This window comes from Pseudonaja textilis, chromosome 2, assembly GCF_049901715.1.
Source record: "Pseudonaja textilis isolate UNSWEBS1 chromosome 2, rPseTex1.2, whole genome shotgun sequence".
NCBI classification, from domain to species: Eukaryota; Metazoa; Chordata; class Lepidosauria; order Squamata; family Elapidae; genus Pseudonaja; species Pseudonaja textilis.
The window spans coordinates 42,529,714-42,544,549 of record NC_141991.1 but is presented as its reverse complement, the minus strand read 5'-3'; the positions used below and the strand labels follow the sequence as shown (position 1 = coordinate 42,544,549).

The window sequence follows — 14,836 nt, the reverse complement described above, 5'->3', positions numbered from 1 at the left end:
ATGGACTAGAATTTGTGGTTTGGGTTGTTTGGCTTATGCCACTATAATATTTATGATTCTGATCAGTGTTTCTTCTCTTTTTTATTTCTATATATTATGAACAAAGAAATGCAAGTAAAGTTTTGCAGAATTGAATTCTCTCTCAGATTTTCCATTCAATATTTTTTCAGTGTTCAGGAAGTTAGTCTTTGCTTCTGTTTACCTAGCATCTCTTACCTTCTGTCACCCGTAAACCCCACAGGTGCTTTTTCAAAAGGCAACTGGACTTTGTTTTTCCTTGAAGATGCTTCGCTTCTCATCCAAGAAGCTTCTTCAGTTTTGACTGAACAGTGAATCCATTCAGACAGAATCCCCACAGACACTGCCATCAGTAAAGTTGAATGGCACTGTAGTTTTGCGGTCTATATCGACCGTTGATGGAAGTATCTATTTTTGTTTTGGCAAATGCAAATATTGAAAGTTGTTGCCAACTTCGTAGAATCTCTTTTGTCTATGTTTAATTTGCTTGATTTCTTCTGTTTTTAGAACTGTAAAGTTCATTCGGACACCGTGATTACCTGCCCTTCTCCAGCTGCCTCCAATCTTACTGGAAGCAAGCCAGCATTAGTGGACTTTTTCATCAATGGATTCCTGTATACCGATGAGAGCCTTTTCCCCTTTGAATACACCGAGGAAGCTGTACATGTTAGCAAATTCCACATGGAATACTATACAGATCCCCAGTTCTTCACAGCCAATAAAGAGAAATTGATTAAACATCATCCTGGAGAGCCTTTCACCCTTGTTATACACGTAAGAATTTGGAATATATGGACACTGAGAGAGAGGAGGATGCTTAATGTGGAAATATTTAAGCCTCCAAGGAGAAAGAATCTTGAGAAGGCAACATAGTGTGACATAGGCAAATTGCCACCTTTAATCATTATGTGTTGGAGAAGGAAAACTTGGCTCAACTAAACAGTAAAAATGTAGCCATGAGCATTCAAATAAAAGTTTGTTCTTTTTCTAACAACTTAAGAATATGAGTAAATAAAAACAATTACAAGGAACAAATGTATGACCAAACAGTAGTTGAAAAAGCATTCTTATTCAAAAAAAACCCACCAACCTGCTTATTCTAATAGCTTCTCTTAAATAAAGAAGACAATTTTGATAAAGTAATAGGTTTGATCAAGAAACAATGCTACTTGAAGGCCATTATGGTTACTGAAAATCTAAGCTTCAAAAGCACTAGACAGTGTATTCATCAGCAGGCAATGTAAGCACTACCTTCCCTCATTCTGTTTTTCCCCAGATTATTCTTCATCTGTTTCCCATTAGATTTCAATATTGACTATCAGGTAAAGATCAAAAGCACAATTTGCATTCAAGGCTTTTTAGCTCAAGTTTTCTATTCTAGGAATTTGAAAGGGATTGGTAAACAACTCCTGTTTTTATATGCATTAATATCTTAGCTAAAATAGAAAAATAAAGAGGATGGGAAGAGTTTTGTATTTGTGCCTTGAAAAAAATGAAAGGTGCTATCTGAGAGCTTTGAAGTCAATAAAGTTCAGAAATGTTGAGGGCTGAATTTAGTTTCTGGTAGAATCATGTTGCTCTTCTTTATTTCTCTTATTAGAAAGAGCCTGACAACCTTGGTCTGGAAAGCAATGAATATGAAGTTAAAATTGGCCTAATTTCCTGTGAGATCCAAATTGTTTCTGACAAAATCATTCACTGTTCAGTCAATGAATCTTTGAGCACTTCAGAAAGAAAACTCCCTGTTACGGTAAGTGATATGAGCCTGAAAGCATGTGCCAACATGTATATAATTTCCTTTGTAGCCCATCTAGTCTCTTATGCCCCTTGGAATTTGGCTTCTATTACAAAGTCCAAGTATTTTAAAAATAATATTTTGCCTTTGGCATCTATGTTGAAAGAAAATAATATCAAAATATTAATGAAAATATACAGAGGTTATAAATTGTTATATATTGTTGAATATTGTTTTCTGAGCTTCAAAAGTCTATAAAGATTTGCCGTTCTTGCTTCAGACACAGATGGCACTTAATCAGGGAAGAGAAGGGATTCTCTGTGAATGTGGACATTCATTGTACTTCATGCTTTAAAGCTGGCCCTCTAATGAACAATATTCATCACAGCCTCTTTTTTCAGTCATCCCACCTGAGGCTGGAAATAATGTTTTGGATTTATTTCCCGTAGAAGTCAGAGGATAGGTGAAAATCCAATTGAGTTGCTCATACTGTGCAAAACCCTGTGCTTTTATTTCCTAGGCTTTCTAGGATAACATTTGTCCATTTAACAGGCTGCAATTTGCTTATTGTATTGGTCTTAACTTTTCTGATGCTTTTATTCTTTATTATTTTAATGTATTTTTATTATTATGTTGCTGTGCCTATTGATAAATGGAAATGGCTGTTAGAGAGATTATGTACTCTGCTTCAGTGGATTATTCAGACAGAGTTTCGACAGCCATCTATCAGGGTTGCTTTCATTTGGGTTCCTGAAGAGAACATGGAGCAAACAATACTCATAACCTTTAGCCCATATTTGTACATCTTATTAGAAAGGGACAATTTAAATTTAATTTAAATTGTTTTAAATATATCTTAAAATGTTGGTGTACTTTTGAAAAGCTGTTGTAAGTACCCATAAATAAGCCCATTTGTGAATAAGCCAAACCCAATTTTGGGGATGTATTTTGGCACCTAAAATTCTTGATTTGTTCCAGAGTTTCTATGGTAATAAGTAAATAATGAGAAGGAACACAGGTGGGCTGCAGTTGGGAATATTTATGTAAATTTGATTTCTGTACAATATCCTCCTTGTCCATAAATGACAATAGTTCCCACATATGGAAGAAACCAAAGGAGACATACTCAGGGATATCACTGGGGTGAAGATTAAATCTGCTCCCTATCCGTTCTGTTCTTATTACCCAGAATGGAGAGCCATGCAATATAGACTTAAACTCCCTAAGTTTCCCTTTTTCTCTTTAAAATATAATGCTTAAGTGTTACCAAACATTTACAAGGGGTGAGAAGAGAGAGAAAAGTAAGTAATTCAACCAGAAAAAGAAGACAGGAAAAAAAGATGTATCTTTGCATGCCATTTGTAACAAAAACTTCCAATGAAAGACCAGAAAGATTTTATCAAAATGACTGGTTCTATCCAAAATAAATAATGGGATGGAATAATTAAAAATCATAGAATGTGGTTTGTTCCAATGGCAATAATTTAATGATGAATTGTTAATCTTGTCTACCATTAATAATTGCATAATCTATGTGGTAACCCTCAGTAGTATTCACATTTTGTTCCTTCTCTGAACATACATGCACACACTTACGAATAACAGAATAACAGAGTTGGAAGGGAAGGGGAGTTGGTACTTACCTGATACGCTCGTTCTCTTTGAGCTGCGAAGAGCATCCAGTAGTGGAAGGTGCTTCAGTCTCTGCATTGTCAGGCTGAGGAACGCTCCTCCTCCTCCACGTGACTCCTCTGTAGCATTCCCCAGTTTTGCGAAGACAAGAGGAATAAGTGCTCTCATCCATACTACCTAGAAAAGTTCATTGGCCGAAACAAGAGCCCACCAGACGGAAAAAAAGGGTGGGGCTGGATGCTCTTCGCAGCTCAAAGAGAACAGGCATATCAGGTAAATACCAACACCCCTTCTCCTATGAGCTGCTGAGAGCATCCAGTAGTGGGACATACCAAAGCTTGGCCTGTCCTATGGGAGGGACTCCGTCTGGTTCAGAATCTCCTCAGGGTCCCTAAGAACCTGTTGCAGAACCCGTCTGCCAAATGAGGCCTCTGCGGAGGCAAACACATCAGTTTTGTAGTGTCTGATGAAGGGTGATGTCGCCGCTCGGCAGATTTCAGTTATTGGTGTCTGAGTGGCCCAAGCCGCCGAGGTTGCCGCACTCCTAGTTGAGTGAGCAGTTATGCCTCTAGGGACCTGCAGGGCTTGAGCCTGATATGATCTAGCTATTGTTGCTCTTATCCAATGGCGTATGGTGGATGGAGACACCTTGTGACCCTGTGTCTTGGGCTGAAAGGAAACAAATAAGGCTTCCGATTTTCTGAAGGACTGAGTGCGCTTGATGTACATTCGCAGAGCGCGCCTAACATCAAGCTTGTGCCATTGCCTTTCCCTCTCCTGTGAAGGCATGGGACAGAAGATTGGGAGGATGAGCTCCTGTGCTCTATGGAAAGCTGAGTTGACCTTGGGCATAAAAGAGGGATCGGGACGGAGAACCACCCAATCGGCATGAAAAACGCAGAGGTCTTGTCTGACAGACAAGGCTGCGATTTCCGATATGCGACAAGCGGAGGTGATGGCTACCAGAAAAACTACCTTATATGTAAAAAATTGGAGACTTGACTCCCTCAATGGCTCGAACGGTTGTTTGGTGAGAGAAAGAAGGACCTTGTTAAGGTCCCAGATAGGGTAATGGTGTACTGCTGAGGGACTTAGATTGGTAGCCCCTCTAAGGAAAAAGCGTATGTTAGGGTGATGAGAGAGGGAGCTGAAACCTTGGCAGGAAACAACTGATGTTAGCGCAGCTACCTGCCTCTTCAGGGTATTAGGGGAAAGCCCCTTATCAAGTCCTTCCTGCAGAAATTCTAAAATCTGAGCTACAGAAGGTGAAGTAGGGTCTATTGGGGATTTATTACACCATCTGCAGAAAATGGACCAAGTGGCATTATAAATACAGATGGTTGAGGGTCGCCTGGCAGATAGAATGGTGCTAATGACTTCATTGGAGAGCTTCTCGCTCTTCAATCTGCTCTGCTCAAACTTCAGACGGTCAATTGGAACCATTGAGGGTCCGGGTGTAGGAGTGGTCCCTGAGATAGTGAGATCTTGTCTGGTGGAATCCTCCAAGGAGGGGCTACTGAAAGGCTGTGAAGGTCTGCACACCACGAAGGTCTGCAAACCACGGCCGTCTGGGCCAGTGAGGCGCCACTAGGAGTAATTCCGCTTTCTCCTGTAACAGTTTCTAGATAACCCAGGGCACCAGTGCTAGTGGGGGGAATGCATACAGGAGCCCCCTTGGGCATGGGCAGAGGAGGGCATTGTAATTCTCCACCCCATGGGATGGGTATCTTGAGAAAAATCTCGGGAACTGGGCATTGAGAGGGGAGGCAAATAGGTCCACCACTGGTTGTCCAAATATCCTTGCTGCTTCTTTGAACAGTGACAGGTGGAGGTGCCACTCTGACTGGTCTAAGGTGGCCCTGCTTAGCCAATCTGCTTGTGTGTTTGACAGGCCGGAAATGTGCTCTGCCTTGATAGAAAGAAGATTGTTCTCTGCCCAGTGACACAGGCGCTCGGCTTCTCTCATCAATTGTATGGATTGTGTGCCCCCTTGCTTGTTTATGTGAGCTTTGGCTGTCACATTGTCTGTTAGGATGAGGATGTGTTGACCTCGTACCTGGGGAAGGAAGCTGTGGAGGGCAAGGAAAACAGCATGAAGCTCCAGCCTGTTTATGCTGCACGACTGTTCTATTGCGGACCATCTGCCCTGGGATGTGAGTGACAGCAGGTGGGCGCCCCATCCGAATAAGCTGGTGTCTGTGGTGATAGTAATCCTTTGTGGCTTCTTGAAGAGGCAGCCCTTGTTGATGACCTGTTTGGCCCACCAAAGTAGGGACATGAGGACCTTGGGAGGTACCCTGACCATGCGTTTGGAGTTGCTTCTGCCGGATCTCTGGTACGGAAGCAGGAACCACTGGAGGGATCTAGAGTGTAGACGGGCCCAGGGAATAATAGAAATGCATGATATCATTTTTCCTAATAGTTTAGACAGTTCTAGTAAGGGTACCTTTCTGGAGCGCCTAATCTCCCAAACAGATTTTTGGATGCTAATTAGTCTATCTGGGGACAGATAAACTTTTTGTTCCAACTACCCCCAAATGAGTTATTTGAGTCGATGGAGATAATTGACTCTTTTTCCAATTTATGAGAAAACCATGCCCAAGCGTCAGAGGTAGAATAGTCCCATTGAGTCGCAAACAACTTAAGGCGCCTGCTGATGGGGAGAGACTCTCTTGACTTATCTTGGATGTCAGAAGGGTCTGCTTCCTGTCCCTCGAAAAGGCCTCTTGTACTGACCGCCCCTTCTAGTCCTGTCCCCTGAATCAGTTCTATCTTGGGATTGACCAGATCTGAAGAGCGGGGCCTCTGATACTGGGGGGAGAAGGGGGCCTGATAGAAAGGCTGAAAGGAGCCCCTCCGAAAGGGCTGGGGGTTTCTGAAATCTGATTTTCGGGTCAGAGAGGGAAGAAACTTTTTCTTGTTGCAGGTCTCCATAAGTAAGGGGTCCAGGGAGGGGCCAAACAGCTTATCTCCCACAAGGGGGGAAGAGGCAAGCTTTGCTTTATTTTTAAAATCTGCCTGCCAGTGTCTCAGCCAAAGTAAGCAGCGGGCGGTGACATGTGAGGTGATTGCCCGAGAGGAAAACTTAACTGAGTGGTAGGTGGCATCCGCGGAAATCTCAGCTGCCGCCATAATCTTTGCAATGTCCTGGTGCGCCCTGATGTTAGTTGTGGGTACGTGTTGCTGCAGTTGGCAAAGACAACGAATGGATGCTCTCATGAGAAAAGATGCAGAATAGCCGATCTGATGGCCCAAGCATCTGACTGGTGTGCCGTGTGCAGGGCTAACTCGGCCCGCTTTTCCTCAGGCTTTAGGGCCTCTAACGCCTCAGTCGGAATTAAGGAGGATGCTAAGCCCACTATGGTCTCGTCTACCTCTGGGGTATTCAGCAACTTTGAAAATCCTGAGTCTAAGTTAAAGAATTTTTTTATCGTGACCGGAGGGGGCCAGGTGTACCGCTGTGGAGGCCGGCTGCTTTTGCACCAAATCAGAGAAAATGGGTGGGACCGGTATAACCTCAGACTCAGCTACAGGTTGGTTAAAGATTAGGTCCACTGGACCTTCGGTTGAGGTTGCGGGTGTGTCTCCTGGTGATTGGGTACTTAGGCCTGAGATGTTCTTGGCCTTGAATAACAGAAATTTGAATAGGTGTGATCTGAATAAACCCACAAAGGCGGGCTGGTCAGGGATAAGCCCCTCATCCTCAGACATTTCCCCTTCCAGGGGGTCTGCCTCTGGTAGGGGCTCGCTATCCTGCATGGACCCTATTTCGAGTTCATCTGCCTCCATGAACTGGCCCATTTCCCCCTCGTCCTCCTCCTCCTCCTCCTCCTCCCGGCCTTGGAAGGGGGTCTCCTTTTGCAAGTATACTTGGTGGTGGTCCAAACTGGGCAGGGATCTTAGTGACTGAGACTCAAGGTCAGGAGCCACCGGATAATGACTAGACCTGGTTACTTGCTGGATTCCGTCTGCGATCCCTTGGCAGATGGCCAACTCCATCCAGGTCCTTAGTCTCTCCGAAATCTCCTCAATGAGGGAACCCTCTTGACAAAGGCCAGTGGCTGTGGGGGTGAAGGTGGCTTCTAGCGCCCTTCTAGCTGGCGTTCCAGGAGTCTGAGCATGTTGGCCTTGCGAGGGCAAGCTGCACCTGGGTGAGAGGGGAAGTTCTAGAGGAGGGGGGGGTTGAACAGAGGTAGAAGGACTGGAGGATGGTAAAGCCTGAGGCACCGAGAGGGCTTCCCTGGTGCGCTTATCAATTTCTTTTTGTAGGGCCTTGTGATGCCTTAAGGCGTCCCTTTGAGAGGCTTTGGTCTCTTTAGCCTGCTTGCGCAAATGGTGGGTTTTGGCTTTTGCCTTCAATGAAGGGCCAATGAAGGTGTTGCCATCTACCATTTTTTATAAATTATATATTATAGTAATAGGGTAGAAAAAGACAAAATGATGCAGTTGGCACGCCCAGGGTCCAATCTGAGTCAAGACGATTGCCCTGATAATTCTTAACATACCCCCCTTTTTTAAAATGATTATATGTATATATCCAAACAGAGAGGGAGTCGTATCTCAGTGATAATAATGTAATGAATTACAATATTATACTGTATAGAATATATTATTATTATTATTATTGCTTATATTATTAAAATTATTAGTATTACTATTGTAAAATTAATACTAATAATGAAGTTATGCTTGAAAATGATACAACAATGAAAACAGGTATGATTGTTGCACTAGTGCTCCAGGAGCCACAGTATACTTGCAACACAAGTTTTGAGAAAAATATCAACCAATCAGCCAAGTTTCAATACGCCTGAGGCCCAAGTAGAAATGAAATAGGGCCTGCAGCAGCTTGCTTGCACAGGCAGACAAGGCCTAGGTGTCTGCTGCTGTGCCGCTGAGTAAGACTGTGGGGTTTTATTAAGCCAACAATATTTAGAGAGAAAAAGGTAACCTCGAGAACAAATTGCCAGAGAAAGGAGGTTAAACGACTCAGAGGATCTAGAGGAATCCTCTATTTAGAGTCAGATCCACCCACAGCGCGGGGAAATTGAAGAAAGCAGGCCTACGCCATGCTTCTTCGCAATCCAAAATGGCGTTCGCCAGTAAATATACAGCTCTGTATTACTCAGCGGTCTCTTCCCTTTGGGGAAATCGAAACCGAATCTCCAAGTATGGAGCCGGTGAGAGAAGGGAGAGATTAAACTAATTAAATGCAATCAGCATTCGGGGGGGGAGATCAATATGACTCTCAACGATCAAAAAAACAAGCTGCTAAAGCAACGAAAAAGCAATAAACAGTGAGAGAGAACACAGCGGCTTTTAACTAGGCAGAGGCAATTTTCTGGCTATGGGGAGGTCGTGCGAAGTGCTACGGAGCCTCCCACTGCCTTCCTGGGGGGCTGAACGGCTCTTCCCCTAGTTAGTTTATTTGACCAATTGAGCAATTGCGCAGAGGCTAGAGAGAGAAAGGAATGAGTCAAACCTGAAAGAAATTCAATTAGAAGTCTTTGAAACGAAGTCGTGGTTCGGCCAAGGAGCAAGCTAAAGCACTGCCTGTTTTGCACGAGGCTGAGCTAAAACTGGGGAACACTACGGAAGAGTCACGTGGAGGAGGAGGAGCGTTCCTCAATTCAAGCTCAGCCTGACAATGCGGAGACTGAAGCACCTCCCACTACTGGATGCTCTGAGCAGCTCATAGGAGAACTTGGAAGTCTTTTAGTCCATACGCACTGAGTACTCTAGAAAAAAACAGTTGCTCTTAGTAAGAAATACTTTCAAGAATTGTCAGAACTGGCTATGTGATTAATTTTGGCATTAGGAACTTGGCCAGACTTTTAACTTAATAACAGAAGCTCCACCCCAATTTTTATGGCAACACTTCCTTATCAGAAGGAGAGGTTTACCCCTATTTCCATTGGTAGAGTAGCTTCTACCAATATGGTTACAAGGCTTTGAAAAAGGAATGAATATTCACTGGCATTAAGATAGGTGACGGAAAGTTTGAATTGTATCCTAGTAAAAATGATGGAGCCTGTATTGCTCCCTATATTCCTCACAGAAAGTCAGGATTCTAGGCACTGCTCTCTCATGCTGTAAAATTCTTCTTGTGCACAAGCTTTCTTCAATAAATGATTGACTTTGTGATTTTACAAGTTTTCTGGGCTATGTCACTTAATTGTTTTGTATAGCTTACTTTTCATACTGTTCATACATTGGCTTCTTAGGGGTGACAGATGGAGATTTACCCCCAAGGCCTAATAGTATATGCATAGCTTTTTCTGTTTGCTCACTCCAAATTCCAGTTGTCCCCTTTTTCAGTAAATGTATTCATATTAAATTGGCAGAAAAAAATGTTTTCATTGAAAGAGAGAAAAAGAGAGGGAGGAGTAAGGACAAAATTATCCCATGAAGTGCAACATTTTATAAACATAAGATGAAAACTAAGCCAATGCATTTGAGAAAAGTTTTTCATTTTGGGGGTCTATATATTGAATTCCATTGTCAAAGCAAAACCAGCAAATATTAGCACTATGAATTCTTGATATTTTCCTAATAAATTAAGAAAATCAGATGTTAATCATAACAAGGGAGATAAGATTTGTGACTGCATGAGAAGCATATGTGTAATTCCATAGACAATTTGTTCAACTGAAAAGTAGTCTATGCCTTCTTAGTAGCTTATCCAACTCCAGACTAGTCATATCACATCAGTTGTGTATGGGTGAAATATGAGTGATTTTTCAAACATTTGGCATCTGTATTATAAGGCTTGTTTAACAAGAAGGATGACAAGTTTTAGAAAATGTGTTCTTCACCTTAAACTGGTTGGTTGGTATGTAGCTAGCTAGCTAGGTAGGAAGAGAAAGAGATGCAGTTACAGTACAGTACAGGTGGTCCTCGACTTACAATGAAAATTTGAACCCAAAATTTCTGTTGGTAAGTGAAGTATTTGTTAAGTGAGTTTTGCCCCATTTACGACTTTGCTTGCTATAGTTGTTAAATGAATCATGCAGTTGATAGGTTAGTAACCTGGTTTTTAAGTGAATCTTATTGAGAGTTTTGCAGCAATAATTCAACGCCAGAAAAATAAACACAGATGGCTGATGCTTCATTTAACATCTTTATAAACGTAAGTAGATTTTACAAACCAGTTGTAAATTCCTCCAACATGGAGCAAACTCAAATAGAAACATGTTGCAAGTTCAGAGCAGAGTTCCAATCTTTAGCAAGCAAGTAAGTTAGTTTCATCTTCAATAGACAGAGTCAGAGCTCAACATAGCTTCAGAGCTGCAGAATTTAACATAGCTGCAGTGTTGCAGAGTTTAATATAGAACCAGCCTAGGCTACTTTTAGTTTCAGTTTCCGGCTAGGCTACTTCTAGTTTCAGTTTCCAAAACAGTTCTCATTGGCTGACTTAGTTGCTATGCCTGTTCATTGGCTGACCTTGTTACCATGTTCTATTCCAGTTCATGAATATACTCTGACAAATCTGCTTCCCCAATGATTTTGCTTGTCAGTAGGTTGCAAAAGGTGACCCTGGGAGACAGCAAATGTCATAAACATGAATCAGTTGCCAAGCATCTGAATTTTGACTAAATGATTCTCCATTTGTGTTGGATATTAAGCCTACTTTTAAGTTACACCTAGTACTTGCAACTATTGATGAGAATAAGCAGTCATTTAAGTTTCAGCCCAAATCAGACCTATCCATTGCTTGGAAGTGTTAACCCATTCCTCTGCAATATATTATCTACTCAAAATCTTCCCCTTCTCCCAGCTATTATTTACTTCTGATTTGTTTTTTGTTGTTGTCAGTAATATCCTTGGAAACAAATCACAGTTGTAAAGGATTTATGATAGAATAGTGGGCCAGAAGGAAAGGGTTATTTATCCCTTCTGTGCATATTGCCATTGTGAACCCGACTGGATATCTGTGCAATCACTTTAAAAAGCAAACATGATATAGAGAGAGAACCACGGTGGCACAGTGGTTAGAATGCAGTATTGCGGTCTACTTCTGCTGACTGCCGGCTGATTGCAATTTGACAGTTCTAATCTCACCCGCACAAGGTTGACTCAGCCTTCCATTCTCCCAAGGTTAGTAAAATGTGGACCCAAATTGTTAGGGGCAATATGCTGACTCTGTAAAACCACTTAGCGAGGGCTGCAAAGCATTGTGAAATGGTATAGGACTTTAAGACCTATTGCTATCAGGTTTTTTAAAATTTTGAACGGATATAAAATCGGTATATTCTAGTGCTGTATCACTGTGCCAATAGTTTAGATCTTTTATCTGTACAACACCTCTCTGCTGTTCACTTAAATAACCCTCTTTTTTTTTTTACCCTTCTACGTGAGTCTGAAAAAGTGTGCAACTGCTCTAAAGAGTCATCTTTTTGAAATTAACAAAATTCAAGTAGAGTCCTGGAAAGAGGGACTGCTTTGAAGAATATCAATAAGACACTGTGCTCAGGGTCATGCAATGCAAGGTCCAAATAATTTTAGAGTTCACAGCTATAATATTGCTTATAAATGCTCTCCATTTACTATTTCAGTTTTTTCCCCCTCTTGCTACTACTTCTTTTTTATTCTCCCCATTCATCTTACAATCAAAACTCTACCAGTGGAAGGTTGTTGTTTTTTCAAATAAAACATGTGAAAACTGCCAAGACTCTGATTTTGTTGGCTGCCATATTCCCTATATTGTAATAGGCTGGAATGTTCTGCCAGTTTTTAAAAGCTAAGAATAAAGCTACATGTTTTCCTTATCTAATTAAAGGAGGATATGGAAAGTTCATTTTATTTAATCACTATAATACATATTGATTTTTGTCTTCAAAATCTGAAGCCTAAAACCATGTTTGCCGAGCATTTAAGATATGTGAATAAATCAGTTTCTTCATCTGAATCTTCCTCTGGACATGAGTTAGACTTGATACACTGAAGTGGCCAAGAAACAAAGTACTGTACTTCTCACTCTATGAGCGGGCAACCAGGTAAGAGTATAGCTGGCCATTATAAGCGCAAAGGACAGATGGAAACAAAGAGTGTATCAAGTAGTCCATTAAGTAGTATGGGCTGAAAAAAATTAAACATTGGCATTTTTAGAATTTTGGCTTTATAACCAGGGGTGGGCTTCAAAAATTTTAGCAACGGCTTCTCTGCCCGGTTGCTGGGTGGGCGTGGGCATGGCCTAGTCATCCTCCTACACCATGGTTTTTGCCCTCTCTGGGCTCCAGAGGCTTTCCTCAACCCTCCGGGAGGGCGACAATGGCCAAAGAAGCATCTATTCTCTGTCTCTGCCCCTGCTTTCTGGAACAGCATCCCCCCAAAGATATGAAGGGCACCAATTCTCATGGGGTTCTAAAAAGCCCTTAAACATTTCTTTGATCCAAAGCCAGAGGTTAATAGGGATATGTGTTTTTTATAATACTTGTTGTAGTACAGGATGTCTTGTTTTGCTTACATTTTTTTATTGTTGTAACTTTGTATTAGATTTTGAAAACCACCCAAGGTCTATTACAGGGGGGTGTTAACAACAGACAAAATAAATAATAAATTTAAAATCATTAGTAGTAATAATTGTTATTATTTTAACTTGGAAATGCAATGGATAAACTTCAAAGCAAAATAAAATTTGCTGAAAGTAAATAAATTATTTTATAGATATATTCATATTTGGGGTGCAGACAGTTCCTGAAAAGGTATTTATACTTTAAAAAAAACATAACAGAAAAAAAAACCTAAAAGAACTTGACATACTTTTTATAAGGATTATTTGCTGAGCAGAAATATTAACTTTAATCTTTTACTTGATATCCTAGTAGTATTATCATGTAACCTCTGTGCAGCTGTTTTCATTTTTTTGCCAATTTGTCTGAGTGTCGTTATCCTCAAGCTCATTATTCTTTGTATGCATACACAGGCCTGAGATAACAGTTTTCAGATCTGGAAATGCTAATCAAAATAAGTCTTGCTATTAAATTACATTATTGCGATTATTGCAAAATTTTAGAAACCATATACTTTGCTAAGTTCAGGCATTCGTGTCAAGCATCTTTCCCTTATAATGTGATTTCTTTATTTCTTCTTTCTTCTCATTAAATAAGTGGGCGATCGCTTCTCTCTGTTCTTTCTTAGATCCAAGTTGGGAAATTCAATCAAACAATTGCTATGTTGCATCTTGGAGGAAGTGAAACAGCTATCACAGTTTCAATAGTCATCTGTAGCATCTTACTCCTGTTCTCTATTGTAGGTAAGAAACCATACTGACTCCGAGTGTGTTAAGCATGCATTTTCAACACCCTGAAATTGTTAATATCTATAAAATAATGTACTTGCCTTAATAGGAGATTGGGTGGGCAACATTTATGTGATAACCATTTTTTCAGTAATTATTTTGGGATTTAAGGATTTTTTAAAAGATGTTGACCTTAGTCAGAAGGCAAAGCAACAAGGCAAGAATATGATGACATTGACATTGTACATATGAGCAGAACGCAACTTTGTAGATTTATATGGAAGTCTCTTGTTTTTCCCCTTTTTCTAGACTAATAAGTCCAGACTCTTAACTGTCCATAACTGTCATTTCGTCATTTAAACTGGCAAGAAATTAAACTATTAAGGTTTGACAATTATTTGGTGGCTCTAGAACATGCAGAAAATAATCATGTAGAATATGTAAGCATGTAGAATATCAGCTGTCTACTCCTGTACAAATTTAAACTAAATATTGATATTTCAATATAACCTATTTCTATATTTATTGCCAAAGTGGAACATAAAAAGTGAGTTATATCACTCCATACATTTCGGTCCTAGCAAACCATCCTTAGTTCTATCATGTCCATATATCACTTCAACAGGCCTTTGGGGTTTTTTAAAGCTTCTTGGTATTTTGAGTGTATTGTCTAATCCATCTAACCACTTTCTCAGTCTCCCACTTTATTTTTTTTATCCATTCACTCTTCTTTCATATACTTTATTTCCCAATACAGTCTTCATTCTGTTTCTATCACCAGACTATCTTAACATTCATTGCTCAGTGTTTATTCTTTCCATATTCATTCAACACCCATTCATTCTTAACTCTTCTCATTTCACCACACCTGTTGCATAAGTATCTTATTCTGGTTAAAATTCAACTTTTTATGTTCCTTGTGACATATCCAATTCTAATTTCCATATAACAAAGTGAATAGAACCACAATCTGATAAACAACCATTTTTACTTCTTCCAGTAAATATTCATTTCTCAAAGATACTGCATATTACCTATCACTTTTCTGCTGTAATTTGTATATCTTAATATTTCTCCAACCATTTTCCTATCTTTAGGAAACATTATGCCTAGGTACACAAATTCATTTATTTTGATATATGCATTATTTATATCATCTATCACATGCATTATTTATATCATCTAATATCTATGCATCCAACAACCAAGCT

At 40.4% G+C, this 14,836-nt stretch overlaps 1 protein-coding gene across 2 annotated transcripts in view; it reads left to right on the top strand.

The window, feature by feature from the left end:
• The window catches only part of PLXND1 (plexin D1), a 184,223-nt gene that overhangs the window by 104,110 nt on the left and 65,277 nt on the right, over positions 1–14,836 (top strand). For both annotated transcript variants that reach the window (XM_087923737.1, XM_026722891.2), the window contains exons 18-20: positions 526–792; positions 1,619–1,768; positions 13,526–13,640. In XM_087923737.1, coding sequence (XP_087779863.1) covers positions 526–792; positions 1,619–1,768; positions 13,526–13,640 — 532 coding nt within the window. The remainder of the gene's footprint in view (positions 1–525; positions 793–1,618; positions 1,769–13,525; positions 13,641–14,836) is intronic.